This window comes from Pseudophryne corroboree, chromosome 4 (genome assembly GCF_028390025.1).
Source record: "Pseudophryne corroboree isolate aPseCor3 chromosome 4, aPseCor3.hap2, whole genome shotgun sequence".
Lineage (NCBI taxonomy): Eukaryota > Metazoa > Chordata > Amphibia > Anura > Myobatrachidae > Pseudophryne > Pseudophryne corroboree.
Genome location: NC_086447.1, coordinates 330,244,984 through 330,267,603, shown reverse-complemented (window position 1 = coordinate 330,267,603; position 22,620 = coordinate 330,244,984). Strand labels below are relative to the sequence as shown.

The window sequence follows — 22,620 nt, the reverse complement described above, 5'->3', positions numbered from 1 at the left end:
GGATGTTTCTGGGTGGATATGGGCAGAGTTCCATGGATCAGAGGCAATTCTAAATGTTGGGATGTATGCATTCATTAACATACCTTATAGACTTGTGTAAATCCTAATGTACTGTATGTACCAAAAAAAAAGTGAATGTATCTACTACCCACATCCAACAGATATAACATACAGTACAGAAACAGATAGAAGAGGTAAGTGAACATTTTACACAAGTTGAGTGCTGTGGTATTACAGGCTATTCTCTAGCAGTTCAAAATCTCCAGCATTACAATTCTTGGTTCTGCTTTTCCTTTGCTATTCCACCTGACGGTCAAAAGGTGGACATGTAAAAGGTAGACAGTTAAAAAGGTCGACAGGGTCAGAAAGGTCGACAAGACAATGGGTCGACACACATATGGTCGATACAAGTTTTCCCCCCCATACATTACTCTTTCCAATCGTAATCCACGTGGATGGTAATCTGTGCCGAGCGCACCTTGCACTAATGGGGCTTGTTTGTGGCAGAAAAGTACCAAAACTCCCCCAAAAAACACAAAAAAAGTGTCTACCTTTATTGTGTCTATATTTCCACGTCGACCTTTTGACGCTGTTGACCTTTTTTGTGTCGACCTTTTGACCCTGTCAACCTAATGCATATCGACCATTAGTGGTAGACCTATTGACTGTAGACCTTTTTAGTTTAGAGCTAATAACCCATTTCACACTGTACTGGATAATTTGTATTTCCTAAGATTTACTGTACAGTCATAGGCATGCGCAGATGCCGACACGGGGGTGCCGCTCCGGACTTCCCCCCTCCTCTGGGTATTGGACTATCTCCTCCACCCCTTGCTCTTGGACATATGTCTGCTTGCCTGGGCCACCCAGGTGATCAGTCTATGTCCTGAACGGGGAGGGGGAGATTAGACCATAATGCAGCAGAGGGGGAGAAGTCCAGAGTGGCACCCCCGTATCGGTGTTTGCGCAAACCTATGTTTACAGTCTACAATAGATAATTGTACAGTGTATTTGCATAACCAGTCTCAAAATATTGGTCTGTACTACTTGCTGAAGTGTCTGGTATGTCTGATAGATGAGATAATTTTGAAGTTGCAAGTTGGCCGCATCGTGCAGTGTACACTGTATGCTGCCCTAGCAGGAGCGACTGACATTTCCCCTTTCCCTTCACATGGGAGATATGGGGAAATGTCTCCTCCCCTGTGAAGAAACCCAGATATCGTGCCATATACACTGTGATATATTTTGCAGTGTATGGCCACAATATATTCTGGGTGTCAGGCTGTCAGATTAAATGTCTGTCTATAAATATTTTTCAGAGCAACTATGAGAACTTCACTCATCTCCTGTTACTGTGGTATGAGTTTTAAGGGCTGTCCATATTTTTAAAAGATATATGGGACCAATGTATTAATAATCGCAGCAGTCATTTATTGGGCAAATATTGGCTTTTTTTTTAGATATAGTACATAAGGATGGCATTATGTTTTAAAAGGAGTGGTTATGTTAGCTGGTTTGGCATTTTATGCAGTTTAATATGTACATACAGTGTCATATATTTGTCACAAAATTACCTGACGTGTAAAGGGTTACATCACCTGGCTGATCTAGAAGGTGGAGCCAGCATGCAGTGCTTTCACAGGAAAAATGTGCATCTGCTTCTCACTATTATTCAACAAGGTGTGTAAGAATTTCAAATCTGTGTAAGAGTGGTTTTCCAAGTGCACAATAGGAAAACTCTCCTAGGATTTATGGGTGAAATACTGAAGAATGAACGCCAAGCTTTGCTTAATCAAGGGGAAGAAAATGAGATGGTAAGTTAGAAGTGTTTATTACGTTTGATATATAAATATATTTGTTTGCAATAAAAAATGCAAAAAGCAAGTGTAGATGTAGCCGTAACTTAAAGTATGGTATAATGTTACATTCACTTGCATATTATGCTGATCTCTTTAAGAGACTTTAAACTTTTTTTTCTCATCAAATGCCTGCAATATCTTAATAGCTTTTTAACTAATTCTGTACAGTATGTTTTTAAATATATTGACTCACCACTGGGCACTCTGACCCTAGCACTCCCTGCGAGGATGTAGTCATTAGGTCCACTTGAGGAGTGAGGATGGAAAGAGCCTGTTCTTGCTTGTTGTGAGGAAATGTGAAAGCTGGGATAAGGTCATTCAGATATTTCGTGCTTGACCTACAGTGTAGTGTTTGTTAGTGGTATGAAAACCTTGGTTTTATTAAGTATTTAAACCTATTAGCCATTGCTATAGAAACAGCATTTTTGGAGTAGACTTTGTACTTACACTTAAAACCAAATTTGAGTTTTTGTTTTAGTCACTTTACTGCTGTTTACCTGTTCAGAAACACACTAGACCAGTTTAGGATGATCTGTCTCTGCAGTCACCATAACTATTTTATTCTGGCAGTGGTTAAACACACCTGTTATGTTTTTTTTTGGCAGCAACTCAACACTGTTCTACTCCTCTATATATCTGTAAAACTTTTATTTCTTGTCAGGCCTCATCCTGACCCATTACAGTCGGATTTAGTCTCATACAGCATAAGCGTTTTAAAATGTAGTGATTTTCTGACCAGGGAAAGTGATCTGAAGAGAATACAATGATATACAATCCCTCAGTGTAACGTGGAAGTGAATGGCGAAGTCTGTTCCTGATCACGTCATAATGATTCCTAAGTTAACCTAAAGCACTGCAGGCATTGTTTTGACCGTAGAATTGCTTGGATGTGACTAAAACATAGAGTTCCTTATTCACTTCTATGTGAGTGAAATTATCGGTTTATCCTGTGTTTAGAACACAACAGTTTCCTAGTGAGAAAATCAAGATGTTCTAAAGTGCCCTCTAGACCTGTCCCCTAACTTAGATTCAATTATGTTGTACTCATTGCTAAATTCTGACTAAGACAAATATGTCTCAAGTAGAATGAGTCAGGTAAACATATTAGCATGCATTTATGGAGTAAACTAATGTAGATGTTGTTTTCTAAGCAACATGATATGCACTAATTCACAACAATACATGCTACTGTAAAATCTTTGCAGCTAGTAAAGCATTGGAATATAAAGTATCACTTTTTTTATTGCATTTCTTTGTTCAAACATTTTTCTTCTAGCTAGTTGGGCATAATTTAAACAAATGTTCATCAAAATGTATGTAGAGTAAAATGAAGACATGCTCAGTTTGAAATGTTCATTAAAGTAATATACAGATTGACCCAGTATTGAAACATCTTTTATTATTCCCAGATTTGTTTTCAGCAATGGCCCTTTCCTGGACCTGTAGACACTGACTCCTAATTTCAGCCTTTGGGAACAGCTACACTAAATCGTTGGTTGTCTGAGTAATAGCTGCCTTAGGCAAATGTAGGGAATGAAGCAGAAAACTATAGATACTGTTCAGACACCGTGTATAAACGTGCACTATATTTGTCACTCCGCTGACGTGGATAAAGTTTGTCCTAATGACCACCATAGTGAAAGGAATTATATCTAGGCGATGAATTACACAGGTTCTATGGCTGATTAAAACCAGGTGAAAAGTTGGCTTCAATTAAGCCAGCCACAGAACCTGTGTAACGAGTGTACTAGTTAATTGGATAGTAGTATGGTAAGTCTAATTATATTTGATGAGTAATCCCAAATTACTCGTGTATTATCATAGACTTTCAATTGTCTGCCAACTCCTAAGGAAAGATTGCATACGTACCTCCCAACATGACCCTCTCCAGGAGGGACACAATGCTCTGCTCCTGAACTTTCCTCTTAATGTATGATTGCCGGCACCTGTGTTGAACAGGTTAATGGATAATAAAAGTGTTTCAGCACAGGAGATAGAAATCTTAATTTAAGAGGGAAGTCCGGTGTCCTGTTGGGAGGGATTCGGTATGATTTACTGGCAATGGACAGATCGGCAGTCCTCTGGAGGTATGAGATTGGGGCAGTACAAAGATTTAGGAAAAACCGAAGCAATTGTTTTGCACAGGTTGTAGTTTATTTACTGGTATTATTGAAAGCTGTGAATTTATAGTGAGCCACAACAATCAAACATTAGCTTTAATTGGCTTAGTGTCACTAGACAAATGAAAGACAAACTCATTCTTTTACTCGTTAGCCTGTTGGTTTCTCACAAAACCTTTTACACATGCAGTCTATACCAGGTTTTTGCATGTGTGAAAGGAAACCACCTGGGTCCAAGACCCAGGTCCACGACCCCAAGCTTGGACTGGCCCACAGGGGTACAGGGGAAACCACCGATGGGCCCAACTGCCTGGGGGCCCACCTCCTGCTCTAAGGATCAGGTTCCAGACTGTGCACTGGAATTACACATATGTTACCTTATACTGGACTATGGTGTATTTTCTACAGTGTGTTGCTATTAATCTGGTACATTATCATGTATACAGCAGCTGAATTTACTATATATATTTATGAAGGGGCCCAGATGTTGCACTCTCTAATGGTTAGTCAAACCAATGATGTGGCAAGCCACACCCCCTAAACATGGGCCCCTACCACTGCATTCCCCCGGTGGGCCCTACATGCCCCAGTCTGACACTGCACGACCCTACTCCCGACCAGAGTCATTTCGCTGAGTCCCGGGATTTTTCCAGTTTGCTAGACCCGTCAAATTCCCTGGTCACATGTCTGAAAGTGACATAAGAAGGCAATACTTGTTCATGAATGGGTGCATTTTAGAGGAGTATTTATGACCATGCAGGGTATTTTTCACCATAGAGCGCTATGGGGTATATTCAATTGACGTCGAAAGCTGCCATCTGTTGAAAAGACGGCAGTTTTCAACTTTTAGGTCGGAAGGGGTTCCAACCTATTCAATATATTCGTCAAGTCGAGGAATTCGACTTGTCGAAAAGCACGTGGATCGGTGGAACAGCTGCCGATCCACGTGCTTGTGTCGAAAATGTGGCCAAAAACGACAGGTTTTGGCCCACTTTTCGACCATCTCAGTCTGATATAGAAAAATGTCGGACTGAGATGTGGGACCCAGAGGGGGAGAAGGGGGAGCCGCGGGCATACAGGGTAGAGCAGCGTTACAGCACAGCGCTGCAGCAGAATGTCTCACAGCCGTGCTGCTCACGACAGATTCCACCTGGCTCAAGCAAGTGAGGTCACGCTTGCTGGAGCCGGGTGGACACTGCCGTGAGGTCAGGAGGCTGTGAGACGTCCTTCTGCAGCGCTACTGTAACTCTGCTCTCCTCCGTCTGCCCGCGGCTGTCCCCACTGGTCTCCCCTTTCCTCCTCTGGGTCCCTCATCTCAATTCGACTTTTTAAAAGTCGAATTGAGATGAGATCGAATAGAGTTGTCGGATCCATTCCGACAAATGCATGTCGGAATAGAGCCGACCCTAATTGAATATACCCCTATATGTGGTATCTTGATGCCTTTTTAGACTGGTGTCTGTGTTGTTATTGAGCCAGAGTTTGGGATCATCTCTATGGTTATGGAGACACTGAAATGTTGAGGTGCAAGAGGTGAGACTACTAGGAGAGGGGTTGCAGAAAATCTTTTTACTGGTAAAGATAGTGTGAGTAAGCAGTAGAATAGGACCATTGTGAAAGAGTTTGGAGAGGGTCGAATAAGATAAGTGTCAGAATAGAAATGGAAGTATTGGAAATTGAGGGGTTGATCCAATTAACTGGGAAGGGTGCGATGTGCCATTGCCGCGGTGTTTCAACGCTGGCAATGGCACCTGATCTTGCACCTTTCGCGGGCTGAAATCAACCCCAATTCGCACAAAATTGCTCGGGCACAGTGGCGTGCCTTGCTTGCTACAGGTTCTATTACCACTCAATCGGTGGCGTGGACCCACCAACCGAATGTTAATTAGGGGTTGGTGTCGGGATGCTGGCCGTCGGCAAAATGCCGGCTGTCGGGATTCTGGCATCAGTCTCCAGAACGCCGGGATCTCGACTGCCGGCATTTTGACTGCATCCCAAATGGATATGTGTAGAAAAATGAGCTGAAGTAATGTGTCGCAAATAGGTAAGGAATGGGAAAGAGCACAAGTACAATTTTAATTACATATAATTGTATATAATAAATGAATAGTACGGAGCAGGCTTGCCAACCTGTGGCTCTCAGTTGTTGTGAAACTGCAAATCCCAGCATGCCCTGCCACAGTTTTAGCATTTCCTATTGGCAAAACTGTGGCTGGACATGCTGGTACTTGCAGTTTCACAACAGCTGGAGAGCCAATGGTTTGCCAGGCCTTGCATAAAGAAATCAAACTATGTTAGCAATCTTCTGAGAGTGTAACGGGTATCTCTAATAAGTATCACCTTTGTGCCTTCCTCAGTTGGTATTCTTTTGAGACTGTCTAGAGGGACTACAGATATTTACAAATCTACACAACTTGTTTTCACACAGAAACTGTGTCTTGGACCCCGTGTATGAGATTTATCTTATTGTACTCATAAATATTGTGATATTGGAAAGTTGACCATATATTTCAGTGTATATTGCCTAAAAATTACCAGGAAATCCAATAATGATACTGTTGAATGCAAAGTATAATTTTAAGACATATTTGCAAATGTCAGAAATTACTGTACTCACAGGCATATCTTTATTTTTTTTATTTTTTTTATAGGACATCTTTGGATACAGGACAAGCACCTGCCGTAAAGTTTTTTGCATTTTTGGATATATATTCACCCTTGGATTCCTGTTGCTTATATTCTACTGGAAACCAGAGTGGCATGTGTGGGCAAATTGTGTTCCCTGTTCGCTACGAGAAGCCGATGTTGTGTTGCTCAGAACCACAGTGAGTTTTCCGAATTATGTTTTCAAATTTACTAAGCAGCCTTATTTAAAATGAAAGAGAGAGGAAAAACAATAATAAGCTTAGCCTGTAGAGCAGGGGTGGGGAACCTTTTTTCTACCAAGGGCCATTTGGATATTTATAACATCCTTCGGGGGCCATACAAAAATTATCAACTTAAAAATGACCCTGCCCCCCAGTAGTTATGCCCCTTAGTGGTACTGGGTGCGTGCGCCATAAAATGGGTGTAGCCAATTAAAATGGACGTGATACACATATGCCCCCAATAGTGCAGTGCCAGATACACATATGTCAGTGCAGTGGCAGGTACACAAATTCCCCCACAGTGCCAGGTACACATTGCCCCACACATGCCCCCCCCCCCACCCCACTGTGCTGCTCATCGCTGCTGCTGCTGTGTGTCAGGGAAGGGGAGGAGAGCGCAGTGTGCGCCTCTCCTGCCCCTTAGTGCTCCATCCGGCAGTGGAGTGTCTCGGGGGTCAGGGCAGGGAGGAGACCGCAGCTATGTTGGTTCGTGAGCCAATCAAAGCTTGCGGACTGGCAGCGGCAGCTCTTGATTGCCTGCCGGTCCGCGAGCTCTGATTGGCTCATGAACCAGCGGTTGATTTGAGATACGACCTGCCGCTGCCGCCAGATATAGCTGCGCTCTCCTCCCTGCCCTGGCAGCTGAGACACGCCGCTGCTGGACTGAGGGGTGGCATGTCTCGCTGACCTGCAGCAGCGTGTGGGCCGGAACAACAGACTTTGCGGGCCTTATACGGCCCGCGGGCCGGAGGTTCCCCACCCCTGCTGTAGAGCTTAGGTCTTATTAGAATGAATGATTTATGAGTACACGTGGATATGATAATATAACTTTACAGTATATTATGTATTAAATGTAAATTGATCTTAGATTGCAACTAGTGGCTCAGTAATATCTATTGAATACTTTTATGGAGCTCTCCCAGACACCGGAAGAGTAGGTCACCCCAGAGAAGTGGCTGGCCTGGGGGAACTGATGATGCAATTCTCAGTGAATCAAGTTACCGTGGCAAACAGCAGCATTGCACAGTTGGGTGGTATTGTGATGACTCGTCACCCTGCACCTCCCAAAAGGATCACCCTGCCCCTCCCATGTTCTCTGGCACGGCCCCAGGTCAAAGAAGCTAAGCATGACCTGTTGGTTTAGTAATAGATATACACACTAGAAGTGAATTAAGGCAAAATAAAAACAAACTTCTATATGTGTAGCAATACAGCAATTTATACTTACTGCTTTTGTACATATCATGGTTTGCACTTACATAACTTTTCATCACTGTTACCTTAGTTACATGGTTAGAAACCTGAAAATTGATGTCTATCCATTTGTTGTGTTGAGACGGAGGAAGACCAAATAGAAAACCACTGTGATTATTGCCAGTTTAGCCTTAATAATTACCTTTGTCGATATCATTAATAGAGGACTTGATGCAAATATTTGATCCAGGTGTCTGAACTTGGGCTCGATATTAGGATATTTTTTGTAGCTGTTTAGAGGTTGGTGCTACCGTGTCATGGCTCAATAGCTAACAGAACACGCAGTCTTCACACAGAGGTTGCCACAAGGTGGGTTAGGTTTTACTGCAGAGTACAGCACTGTAACTGTCCCCTTTAACATGACTCGCTGGGAGTACAGTAGCAAGGTACTGTACTAGCAGCATGGTACAGAAACGTGAGCATAGCAAGAGGTCAGGAAAACATGGAATGGTTCAGGACAGTAAGCTGGCAAGTTGTCAGAGTAACGGGACAGTAAACATGCAAGTTGTCAGAGCAATGGGACAGTAAGCAGGCAAGTGGTCTGAGTAACAGGACAGTAAGCAGGCAAGTGGTCTGAGCAACAGAACAGTAAGCAGGCAAGTGGTCAGAGCAATGGGACAGTAAGCAGGAGGCAAGTGGTCAGAGCAACGGGACAGTGAGCAGGCAAGTGGTCAGAGCAACGGGACAGTGAGCAGGCAAGTGGTCAGAGCAACGGGACAGTGAGCAGGCAAGTGGTCAGAGCAACGGGACAGTGAGCAGGCAAGTGGTCAGAGAAACGGGACAGTGAGCAGGCAAGTGGTCAGAGCAACAGAACACTTAATTAAAGAAATAACTAGCAGGAGTCAGGGGCACAGTAACTGAGTCAGGAATAAGCATGGGTCTAGTGCACATTAAAAGCAAATTGCAATAAAGGCAACGCTGGTGCTAGAGTGACAATCTAATACTCTCTCACAGATCAGTGCTCAGAATGAGCTTACATATGCTGGCTTGATTTGAATTCTGCACCTGTCTGTATAAATCAGTGAGACAGCCGCTCACCCTCCATATAGAGTGACACAGGGCAGTCAACAAAAAAAGGCAGGATGAGGATGGACGCTGCCTGATGGAGAGTGGAGCAGGTGACCGGCGACCTGTTAAGATGATTTTGACACCAGAGAATTTATCATTTTATCATCTTATCATTTTGGGATGACCTGGCATTGCTGGGCCGATAAAACTGGCAATTCTGGTCATTATTCAAATTGTTCTCTGGTGCTCGGCAATGCACTATTCCACAACTGCCTCTTATGGTCAAGATGAAACTGTCTTTCCTTCTGCAATTGATGACTTTGTGTTGAGTGCAAACACATTAATTAGGTCACCGTAAAAGGTGCAGTTTTTCCAAACTCTGTCAGGTTTGGTCCGATTTGTGGAACGGGACTAGGTGTTGGTGTGGAGCGTGGAAGTTTGGGAAGAGAAATGTGATTTCTCCTTGTGCAGAATAGGAGAGTGAAGAGAGATGAAGTGGCTCAGTAATTAATTGATGCTGGGATGTAGAACCAGACCAGTTACACAGGATTTTTGGATCACAACCAGCGACTTAGACCTAGAAGCTGGGATGCGGAACAGCACCAGCCATCCCAGAGTGACTGGTTACAACCAGCTACTTAAACTCTGATGCTGGGATACGGAGCAGTACCAGCGATATGGGATTGCTTGGTTATGACCAGCTACTTAGACTTTGATACTGGAAGGCGAAGCAGGACCAGCTATGCAGGATTGCCGGGATGTGGCACAGTACCGGCTACTTAGACTTTGATGCTGAAGTACGGAGAAGGACCTGCTATGCAGGATTACTGTGATGATGCAGGACCAGGTAAACAGGAGCACTAGGATGTTGCAGTACTAGCTATTCAGAAATACTGGGATGATCCAGTACCACATAAGCAGGAGCACTGGGATGTTGCAGTACCATTATGCAGGATCACTGGTGGGTGACGGGCACTGAAGTAAAAGAGCTGAATGTTAGAGAGAGAGAGGTAGGTCTCGGAAGGTTATCAACAACAAGCACCGACAACAGGTAGTGCCACTTAACGATCTTTATACCACTGGGTCTCAGTTGATTGGCTGTTCACCAGTGATGCAACTTCCTTCCTACTCCATTGGTGCTCCTGCAGACACGTGACATGAACAAAGATGGTGGCATCCAGTGCTTAGAATGGTGGCAACTTCATTGGGTACATGCTGGGGAGCATAGGGGGGCAGCGATGACAGTGACAGCCTCACAGTACTGCACACAGGAGAGCTTGTATAACCTCTGCAAACAAGCACACAAGTAGTTACCAGCTAGTCTGTGATCACTGCTGCAATCTGGAGTCTGCACAGGTGCAAAATAATCCTGGGGAAAGTGCTGCAGTAGTAACACAGTCTTAAGCTAGACACACATAATACAATTATTGGGCCGATTTGCCAGTAATTGGGTTCTCGGCCAAATTTATTGTACAGTCTGTATAAAGGATCATTTCGGCGTTTCGCCGATAATCTTGCCCACACACACACACGAGCGATCGACTTTGCGATCTGTCATCCCAAACCAAAAATCTCAGCCACAATCGCCAGATATTGAGCAGTGTGTGTATTCTCAATAATCTGCCCATATTTCCTATGATCAGGTCTGAACTGCGCATGCGCTGCAGTGCACATGTGCATGCCTGAGAGCTGATGGCCATCTCAGCCCAGCGATCGCCTCTGCCTGATAGACAAGCAGAGGCGGTTGCTGGGCGGGAGGGGGAGCGGGCCGGCGGCGTTAGGCCACCGTTTTGGGGGCGTGGTCCGGACAACGCAGTCATGCCTGGACAGTAAGGGGGGAAGGGGGGAGGCCGCGGCGGCTACGTGACGTCAGTACACAAATGAAAGAATCTTGACACTCTCTTTAGAATATACAATTACTATTTAATAGTTGGTTGCATTATAACATATTTGCATTTTTTAATCAGAATCAGACTCCGCTTTACTGGCCAGGTATGCTTGCGTATACTAGGAATTTGTCTTTGGTTTGCTATACAACAGCCAAGTACTGTAGGTAACAGATAAGCAAGTGTGGGTGGGGAAGGGAGGGGGGGGGGGGGGGGAAGTAAAGTCCTACAGATAGGAATACCGTAGGGACACAAGTGAGTTACATGTACATCTAGTCAGTCAAAGACCAACACCAAAGAATATTATGTAGTCTAGTCAATAGCAAACACTGCATTTATATTTTCAGTTGGGAATTAATGGAGCAAATGCCCTCTGCAAATAGTGGCAGACTGGCACGCAATGCAGCATGCCGCATCGCAAAAAAAAAAGAACATGGCTGCATCTGTATATTTGCAAATGAGTGTAAAAATGAGGGCTAAGATGAATGTCTATAATTTCCCTGTTTATAAACCAAAATGGTTCTCTCACATTGCACTTCCTTGAAAATGATCCTAAGAGCGGAAAATTTTCATTGCTCACATGCTGCAAAACTGCACCCGAGGCAGACATAATTTCTAATAGAGATGTGCGCCAGGCCATTTTTGCCTGCTTTGGAATTGGTTCTAATTCATCGCCCAGCTTTGGATTTGGATTTGCCATATCGCCGTGACTGGCTTTGGGTTTTTTTTAATTTAAATGTACAAAAAAAAAGCTAAAATCACTTAATTTGGGCCTTTTTTTCATCCCAAGAGTATTAACATCAATAGCATTAATTCCCAGTCATTTACACTTAATTTGACCACCTTACTGCTCACAGTGTTGTTTTCATGCACTTTAGGCCAAAGTCTGCAGCGAGCTTGCTGGTTTACTAAGCGACAGAGCAGCTGTACAAACTAGTGATGAGCGGGTTCGGTTCCTCGGAAACCGAACCACCCCGAACTTCACCCATTTTACACGGGTCCGAGGCATACTCGGATTCTCCCGTATGGCTCGGTTAACCCGAGCGCGCCTGAACGTCATCATCCCGCTGTCGGATTCTCGCGAGATTCAGATTCTAGATAAGCAGCCGCGTGTCGCCGCCATTTTCACTCGTGCATTGGAAATGTTAGGGAGAGGACGTGGCTGGCGTCCTCTCCGTTTATTAATCTTGATGCAAAAATATTTGTGCTTATTCCTTAATTGTGGGGACTGGGGAGCAGCTGTATTATATAGGAGGAGTACAGTGCAGAGTTTTGCTGACAGTGTCTGCCTGAAAAACACTCCATATCTGTGCTCAGTGTGCTGCATATATCTGTGCTCACACTGCTTTATTGTGGGCACTGGGGACCACCAGTATATTATATAGGAGGAGTACAGTGCAGAGTTTTGCTGACAGTGACCACCAGTATATATAGCAGTACGGTACGGAAGGCCACTGCTCTACCTACCTCTGTGTCGTCAAGTATACTATCCATCCATACCTGTGGTGCATTTCAGTTGTGCGCAGTATATATAGTAGTAGGCCATTGCTATTGATACTGGCATATAATTCCACACATTAAAAAATGGAGAACAAAAATGTGGAGGTTAAAATAGGAAAGTAAGGGGGGAAAAAAGGGGGGAAAGGAAAAGGATCTGTCTTTGGTGCACAAAAATTAAAATATAACTTTTAATTGTTTCCGTTGAAATTTGATATAACACTATATTGTAAAGTATTCTACTGAGTAGCTAGTATGCGAAATATTAAAACCACAAATAACAAATATGTGAAAGTATAACAACACTGTGAACTACAGAAGAAGAAAATCAAATAAACATAGATTTGTTAAAAAAGCTGAGCGTCTGTTTGGTGTCTGTTCTATTAAATCCCTGTCTAAATATGTGTCAGTATTATTTCATAATTATTTTATATTTGTATTCCACATAGATACAGTTGTGTTCAAATAATTATTTCAGTGTTTAGAAGAATGTTTCTAGCACTTCAATGTTTGGAAAGATGTTTCTGGCACAGAGCCCGGACTCTGACTAGAACATATGTTGCAATCTTAAAGGATGTGATACGTTGTTCCTGTGTTCCGTACTGTGTTACGAATCACTTAGATTTCCAAGATCAATCACACATAAGTTTATGTGGCCTCACTCTCATTGGTACATAGGATCCTTGTAAACATATTAGTTATAATATACCTGTTAGTTGTAATATCAAGTCCATATATGAATTTTACAGATATGCAGATCTCAGTATAATAGTATGATGCCTCTTTACACAAATTATCAGATGTTAGTCCTCACTTAGGATATCACACTCCAGTGTCAGTACACCTCTCACTTTGTAGTGTCAGGTATCTAACTCGTACCATAGGATCTCATATTCAATTCCCCCTTATTGTACACAGTTATCTTATTGTTGGTATACTCTGATATCACCTCTCACTTATAGTGTCCGGTGTATTCTGTATGCTTTAAATATCGCACTCCAGTGTTAGTACACCTCTCACTTATAATGTCAGATATCTGACTCGTACCATAGGGTCTCACATTAAATTCCCAATTATGGCACACATTTATCTATTATTAGCGTACCATGATATCACCTCTCACATATAGTGTCAGGCGCATTATATATCGGGGAGTGACCCTGTGGTACTTCTCATATGTGAGATTATATATTGGTTCACCTCTCACATATAGTGTCAGGTGTATTATATATCGGGGGTGATCCTGTGGTACTTCTCATGTGTGAGGTTATATATTGATTCACCTCTCACTTATAGTGTCAGGTGTTCAGTTCTACCTAGAGTTGGTTATCCATGAGCATCAATCTTTATGTTGCTCTATTATACAGCTAGAGATTTGCTTTAATAATAATTTAGTAAAATTTATAATAATCAAAAAGGGAATGGGTGTAGTATATACATAGCACTTGATTGTTTCCACAGAATATGAGGTGATCTTATATAGAAAGAGTTCACAACATAATAAGTCTGTATAGATAAATTAAACTCACATCAATATTCAACTAATGTGAATACACTAACTTCATTAAATTCCTATCCGAAGTCCATTAATATTAGGCTGCGGTCAGGTATGTGACAGGCATTCTGTGGCTGGGCTGTATTCAGCTGGCTGCTGTAATCTAATATAACTGATCAGGCTATTCACCCTTCACCCAGATGTGTGACTCATGATGACATTACTATACACATTAATAAAGGTGCCGTGATTATCAGTGGTCCTCTAATTAGGATCTGGTAAAGTAACCCTGTGATCACGTGATAGGAGCCAGTTACCTGTACAGATCCCTTAAACGGAGTTTGTGTGTTATCAATATATGCACATTAATGTCTGACAATTCTCTTATAGTGAGTCTGTACTTCAGTAATGACTAACACTTATATCTATAAGCAGCCTTTATTACACTCCGGCCGGTATATTGTTTCACGTCCCGCATATAGATTACCTATCCCAGCTCGTATCTGTGCTGCATATATAATCTCGCTCACATGGGAGTGGATCTAATATCCGACTCTCTGTCACTTCACAATTACCGGTATTGATCACAAGATTCTAAGACCTAGCTATACATTCTTCTATGCTAAACACATTAGATCTCTAATACATTTCTTTATAATTTTATAATTTTTAAACAGGAGAAGCAGACGAGTAGGACGCTCAGGTCCTACGTACGTTTCACATTAGCTTCATCAGGGTAACCCGAGGCCATTACTGGAGTACCCTTTTATTCCGACCGCTGCCAATCATGCCAATGGATATATTACATACTTACCTTAGGATGCATGAATCCACCTCAGGACGCATCAATTATTTACCATCTTACCTTAAGGCCCTTTAACAGCATACCTTATAGTTCACAGTACAATGAATCATCCTATAACAAGAATATATACTTACCCCGTTATTCCTCTAATCTTAACACACTTTTCCGACAAATCATTACAACTATGTATGTATGAGTGTATTATGAATCATAATGAATATATATAAAATCATAAAAGTTAATTAATATAAATTGGACATACACATATAGACCAGATGATCATCAATTGATCCAACCTTATAAATTAGCCCTCTGCTTAATTCCCAATATTGGGTATATGTATATATTTCTTCTTAGAAGTAATTTCTTGTATACCATTATATATATATATATATATATATATATATATATATATATATACAAATGCGGTTCAATCCGGCACTCAGTATATTATGGTCTCCTTATATGCTCGCTCTGGTGCCCTCCCTGGGTTAGCAACCCTATTATAGTAGGCAAGAAGGATGGGCGGCACTCTCCAGACTTTAAAGTTTCAAATAATGTCCTTTAATCCTACGTTTCGGGCTCGCGCCCGTCGTCAGGGACAATCATACACCAAGTAACATACATGAATACAAACATTTATACCCTATCTAACATGTACACAGATTGCATAAGTTACCTCACCTATTCCACGCCGCTCGGTGCAGCCGGGTCCGTGCGCTCATGATTGACGTCACTGGTTCCCGACGTCACCAGGCGGCGCCGAGTCGCGGTCTCACATATTCTCAGTTGCCTAGCAACCTGACAACACAACAAAGTACGAACATTTAAAAAGCAATCCGCATGATAAAAACTGGAAATATTCATCACATATAGGATGTAGGGATGATTTATGATCTTTCTTTGATTAGTATTAGGTGCAATATTCTTTTTTCTACCGCGTAACATTACCAACATATAGGGAACTAGATCACTACGTTTGTCCCGTATAATAAGGCAGTCCATATGTTATGTATCCAAGTATTGTCTTATACCACTTTACTATATTATTGCACTGGTTATTATTTACCCCCCTACAAGTAGCACTGTAAGCCCAAATTTTCGTTTAACCCTTTAGGTGCCAGCGTATTCAGCATGAAGATCCACCTACATTCCCTTCTAAGTAAGATTTTAGCACGGTTACCACCCCTGGGTAGTGCTGGTATGTGGTCAATGATGATGCTCCTCAGTGTTGCCATGCTATGTTTCGCTAAGGCAAAGTGCCTGGCCACAGGCTGATCGCTATTACCTGATTCTATTGCCTGTCTTATTGCCATACGGTGCATCGCCATGCGCTCCCGAAATTGGCGCTGTGTTTTGCCCACATATGATAGCCCACAAGGGCACGTTAGAAGGTAAATTACATATGTGGTCGTACACGTGACCGCATGCCTTATCTGGAATTTCTTTCCAGTGTGTGGATGAGGGAATGTGGGGCTAGCTACCATGGATCTGCATGTTGTACAACCGAGGCATCTAAAACACCCCGGTTTCCTGGTCAAGAAGTGTGTTGGCTTTTTCTTGTCCATGCCCGTTATGTCTAACTTGACAACCTTGTCTTTTAGATTACGGTTCCTCATATAACTGGGCATGAGTTTTGAACCCTGAAGTGTTGGCAGGTCTTTATCAGAATTAATAATGGGCCACCAATTCTTGGCCCTTTTTGTGAGATTCTCACTATGTATATTATACCGATTGGGCCATGGTATGCTTGTCCCACTTTGTATTTGTTTGGGCTTAGGTTGTAATAGTGTGGATCTGGGGATGTCCATCACTCTATTTTTAATTTGTGTTAGTTGATCTTTATTATATCCCCTCTGTCTGAACCTCTCAACCATTGTGTTGAGTGCTGGTTCCACATGCTCGGGTTTAGATGTTATTCTTTTTGCTCTCAGTAGCTGCGAATAGGGCAGGCTTTTTCTTAAAGGCAAAGGGTGAAAACTCTCATATTGCAGGAGAGTATTTCTATCAGTGCTTTTTCTATAAAGGGACGTGGTGAGTTCTTTCCCCACAATGTGTATATCCACATCTAAATATTGAATTTCAGTGGTGCTTGTTTTATACGTGAATTTAACATTACTTGGAGAGTTGTTATGTAAATCTAACAACTCCTTTAAGTTCTCCTCAGAACCTATCCAGAAGATTATTAAATCATCTATGAATCTACGATACATTAGTATCTGAGGATTTAACTCATTCCCAACATTAAACAATAATTTCTCCACTGCGTACATATACGCATTGGCGTACGATGGGGCCACTGAGGACCCCATCGCACAGCCAGTGCGTTGTAAGAAGAATTGACCATTATAATAAAAATAGTTTTTTGTCAGTACCAATTTTAGGAGTTGCAGCACAAATTGAACAGACGGTCCTTTGTATAAAGGGTTATCAGATATAAGATCCCTGACCGCCTGCACACCTGCATCATGGGGGATGCAGGTGTAGAGGCTTGTCACATCTGCACTACACATGATAATTTCTTCAGTTGGCAATGCTAAAGAATTCAAGGTAAGCAACAACATATTAGTGTCCTTCAAGTAGGACGGTATGCCCTGTATGCATGGGTTAATCAGTGAGTCCAGATAAATAGATATCGGTTCAAAGAGGGATCCACATGCCGATATTATCGGCCTCCCTGGGGGGGTTTGAAGGCTCTTGTGGATCTTTGGGACCACATAATAGAGGGGGGCAATGGGGAATTCCACCATTAATGCTCTTTGTAATTCTGTGGAGATAATGTCCTGCTGTTGAGCATCTGTTAACACCTCATCCACTTCCCGCTTGTATATTTCTGTTGGGTCTCGGGGTAGTGGTTCATATGTTACGTTATCCCTCAGTTGGCGTTCACATTCGGTTTTATAGTCCGCCAGGTCCTGTAACACCACCGCTCCCCCCTTATCCGCTGGGCGAATTATGATGTCCGAGCGTTGCGACAGGGATTTGAGTGCCTGTCTTTCTTCGTAAGAAAGGTTATTATGTGTGGTTTTTACATTTGCCACTCGTGCACCTTCATTCTCCAATAATCTGGTGAATGTCTTTATTGATGGATTTTGTGTAATAGGGTCAAACTTTGACCTAGGTAAAATTCTTTTAAGCTGTTCCGGTATATCTTCACCCCTTGTTCCAGGGACATGCGGGGTTCTAGAGAAATGATCTTTTAATCTCAATGTCCTGTTTAATTTATAGACATCCAGCTTCCATTGGAAGGCATCCATTTTAGCTGTAGGTACAAAAGTCAGACCTCTTGATAGTACTTTATTTTCAATCTCTGTCAATGGAGTTGTGGATAGGTTGAAAACCAGATTCTCTACCGGCGTGGCGGTCGCCTGCTTGTGGCCCCTCTCGTTCTGCCTCGCCCTCCTTGTCGGCCTCTTCCTTTTGTCGGTGGGGCATATAGAGTGGTTCGGGTCTGTAGCCCTAAAGGGCGGCCCTCCTCATTAGTTGGTTGTTGCTCATTCTCATTCTGTGAGGCACTAGAGTCCTCTGACTCTCCTTGTCTGAACGGTTGTCCTCGCTTCCTGAAGTATTTAATTCTTTCCCTGTAGGGTTTGTTATTACTTGCCCACGGGTATACACGTCTGAGCTCATAGTCCTGCTGGACTTTGTAAAGCTTCTCCTTTTTAAATGCTATAAGGTCTTTCCTATATTTTTCCATTTGTGCCGTCATCTTGGTGCGCCATGTATTATCCGATTCTGCCAATAATGTGGTCTTGTGGGTCTCCTCAAATGCAGCGATCTTTTGCTTAGTTGATGCCAGCTCCTTAGTGGATTCTTCTATTACCAATAGAAGTAAGTCCAACGAGCATTTATTTAATATAGATACCCATTTCCGGCAGAAGGCTATGTCGTGTCTCCCTATAGTGGGGGTGTTATGGATGCGAAATCCCCTAGGTATCCATTTATTCTTATAATAGTCTGACAGACTGATGCCGTGGTATAGGAAATCGCATTCCTTTTGTTTAAGTTTCAACCAATGGCGGTATAGCGTGTCAGGGTCCGTTGCTAGAGGGTCATCGTCCAAGCCCTCCTTATATAGGATAGATTCTGCCTCAGCATCTGAATAGCTGAATGTTTCTTTCGCATCCAAGTAAGTTAAATCCACCACTTGTTCTATTTCACTGCTAGAGGCTGCCATGTCTGTGTTGGAGTGTTAATGCAGCAACACCAAAAGGAGGTGTATCCAAACAGTCCACACACGTGATGATATATTCCAGTATCTTTAAAATAGAAGCTGTGACATGTCCCAAATAAGGTAATATTTACCACCGGTGCCTTGATTCAGCTTTGTGTCCACCGTTGCACAGCCGTAGTGGACACTGCTAGTAATACAAATGCGGTTCAATCCGGCACTCAGTATATTATGGTCTCCTTATATGCTCGCTCTGGTGCCCTCCCTGGGTTAGCAACCCTATTATAGTAGGCAAGAAGGATGGGCGGCACTCTCCAGACTTTAAAGTTTCAAATAATGTCCTTTAATCCTACGTTTCGGGCTCGCGCCCGTCGTCAGGGACAATCATACACCAAGTAACATACATGAATACAAACATTTATACCCTATCTAACATGTACACAGATTGCATAAGTTACCTCACCTATTCCACGCCGCTCGGTGCAGCCGGGTCCGTGCGCTCATGATTGACGTCACTGGTTCCCGACGTCACCAGGCGGCGCCGAGTCGCGGTCTCACATATTCTCAGTTGCCTAGCAACCTGACAACACAACAAAGTACGAACATTTAAAAAGCAATCCGCATGATAAAAACTGGAAATATTCATCACATATAGGATGTAGGGATGATTTATGATCTTTCTTTGATTAGTATTAGGTGCAATATTCTTTTTTCTACCGCATAACATTACCAACATATAGGGAACTAGATCACTACGTTTGTCCCGTATAATAAGGCAGTCCATATGTTATGTATCCAAGTATTGTCTTATACCACTTTACTATATTATTGCACTGGTTATTATTTACCCCCCTACAAGTAGCACTGTAAGCCCAAATTTTCGTTTAACCCTTTAGGTGCCAGCGTATTCAGCATGAAGATCCACCTACATTCCCTTCTAAGTAAGATTTTAGCACGGTTACCACCCCTGGGTAGTGCTGGTATGTGGTCAATGATGATGCTCCTCAGTGTTGCCATGCTATGTTTCGCTAAGGCAAAGTGCCTGGCCACAGGCTGATCGCTATTACCTGATTCTATTGCCTGTCTTATTGCCATACGGTGCATCGCCATGCGCTCCCGAAATTGGCGCTGTGTTTTGCCCACATATGATAGCCCACAAGGGCACGTTAGAAGGTAAATTACATATGTGGTCGTACACGTGACCGCATGCCTTATCTGGAATTTCTTTCCAGTGTGTGGATGAGGGAATGTGGGGCTAGCTACCATGGATCTGCATGTTGTACAACCGAGGCATCTAAAACACCCCGGTTTCCTGGTCAAGAAGTGTGTTGGCTTTTTCTTGTCCATGCCCGTTATGTCTAACTTGACAACCTTGTCTTTTAGATTACGGTTCCTCATATAACTGGGCATGAGTTTTGAACCCTGAAGTGTTGGCAGGTCTTTATCAGAATTAATAATGGGCCACCAATTCTTGGCCCTTTTTGTGAGATTCTCACTATGTATATTATACCGATTGGGCCATGGTATGCTTGTCCCACTTTGTATTTGTTTGGGCTTAGGTTGTAATAGTGTGGATCTGGGGATGTCCATCACTCTATTTTTAATTTGTGTTAGTTGATCTTTATTATATCCCCTCTGTCTGAACCTCTCAACCATTGTGTTGAGTGCTGGTTCCACATGCTCGGGTTTAGATGTTATTCTTTTTGCTCTCAGTAGCTGCGAATAGGGCAGGCTTTTTCTTAAAGGCAAAGGGTGAAAACTCTCATATTGCAGGAGAGTATTTCTATCAGTGCTTTTTCTATGAAGGGACGTGGTGAGTTCTTTCCCCACAATGTGTATATCCACATCTAAATATTGAATTTCAGTGGTGCTTGTTTTATACGTGAATTTAACATTACTTGGAGAGTTGTTATGTAAATCTAACAACTCCTTTAAGTTCTCCTCAGAACCTATCCAGAAGATTATTAAATCATCTATGAATCTACGATACATTAGTATCTGAGGATTTAACTCATTCCCAACATTAAACAATAATTTCTCCACTGCGTACATATACGCATTGGCGTACGATGGGGCCACTGTGTAGTGCAGATGTGACAAGCCTCTACACCTGCATCCCCCATGATGCAGGTGTGCAGGCGGTCAGGGATCTTATATCTGATAACCCTTTATACAAAGGACCGTCTGTTCAATTTGTGCTGCAACTCCTAAAATTGGTACTGACAAAAAACTATTTTTATTATAATGGTCAATTCTTCTTACAACGCACTGGCTGTGCGATGGGGTCCTCAGTGGCCCCATCGTACGCCAATGCGTATATGTACGCAGTGGAGAAATTATTGTTTAATGTTGGGAATGAGTTAAATCCTCAGATACTAATGTATCGTAGATTCATAGATGATTTAATAATCTTCTGGATAGGTTCTGAGGAGAACTTAAAGGAGTTGTTAGATTTACATAACAACTCTCCAAGTAATGTTAAATTCACGTATAAAACAAGCACCACTGAAATTCAATATTTAGATGTGGATATACACATTGTGGGGAAAGAACTCACCACGTCCCTTTATAGAAAAAGCACTGATAGAAATACTCTCCTGCAATATGAGAGTTTTCACCCTTTGCCTTTAAGAAAAAGCCTGCCCTATTCGCAGCTACTGAGAGCAAAAAGAATAACATCTAAACCCGAGCATGTGGAACCAGCACTCAACACAATGGTTGAGAGGTTCAGACAGAGGGGATATAATAAAGATCAACTAACACAAATTAAAAATAGAGTGATGGACATCCCCAGATCCACACTATTACAACCTAAGCCCAAACAAATACAAAGTGGGACAAGCATACCATGGCCCAATCGGTATAATATACATAGTGAGAATCTCACAAAAAGGGCCAAGAATTGGTGGCCCATTATTAATTCTGATAAAGACCTGCCAACACTTCAGGGTTCAAAACTCATGCCCAGTTATATGAGGAACCGTAATCTAAAAGACAAGGTTGTCAAGTTAGACATAACGGGCATGGACAAGAAAAAGCCAACACACTTCTTGACCAGGAAACCGGGGTGTTTTAGATGCCTCGGTTGTACAACATGCAGATCCATGGTAGCTAGCCCCACATTCCCTCATCCACACACTGGAAAGAAATTCCAGATAAGGCATGCGGTCACGTGTACGACCACATATGTAATTTACCTTCTAACGTGCCCTTGTGGGCTATCATATGTGGGCAAAACACAGCGCCAATTTCGGGAGCGCATGGCGATGCACCGTATGGCAATAAGACAGGCAATAGAATCAGGTAATAGCGATCAGCCTGTGGCCAGGCACTTTGCCTTAGCGAAACATAGCATGGCAACACTGAGGAGCATCATCATTGACCACATACCAGCACTACCCAGGGGTGGTAACCGTGCTAAAATCTTACTTAGAAGGGAATGTAGGTGGATCTTCATGCTGAATACGCTGGCACCTAAAGGGTTAAACGAAAATTTGGGCTTACAGTGCTACTTGTAGGGGGGTAAATAATAACCAGTGCAATAATATAGTAAAGTGGTATAAGACAATACTTGGATACATAACATATGGACTGCCTTATTATACGGGACAAACGTAGTGATCTAGTTCCCTATATGTTGGTAATGTTACGCGGTAGA

At 42.6% G+C, this 22,620-nt stretch overlaps 1 protein-coding gene across 1 annotated transcript in view; it reads left to right on the top strand.

Moving 5' to 3' along the window:
- The first annotated feature begins 1,615 nt into the window (after positions 1–1,615).
- Positions 1,616–22,620, top strand: part of LOC134909487 (probable cation-transporting ATPase 13A4) — a 230,513-nt gene continuing 209,508 nt past the window's right edge. Inside the window, exons 1-2 of the mRNA XM_063916411.1 lie at positions 1,616–1,814; positions 6,631–6,804. Of these exons, the coding sequence (XP_063772481.1) occupies positions 1,752–1,814; positions 6,631–6,804 (237 nt within the window). The 5' untranslated portion in view covers positions 1,616–1,751. The remainder of the gene's footprint in view (positions 1,815–6,630; positions 6,805–22,620) is intronic.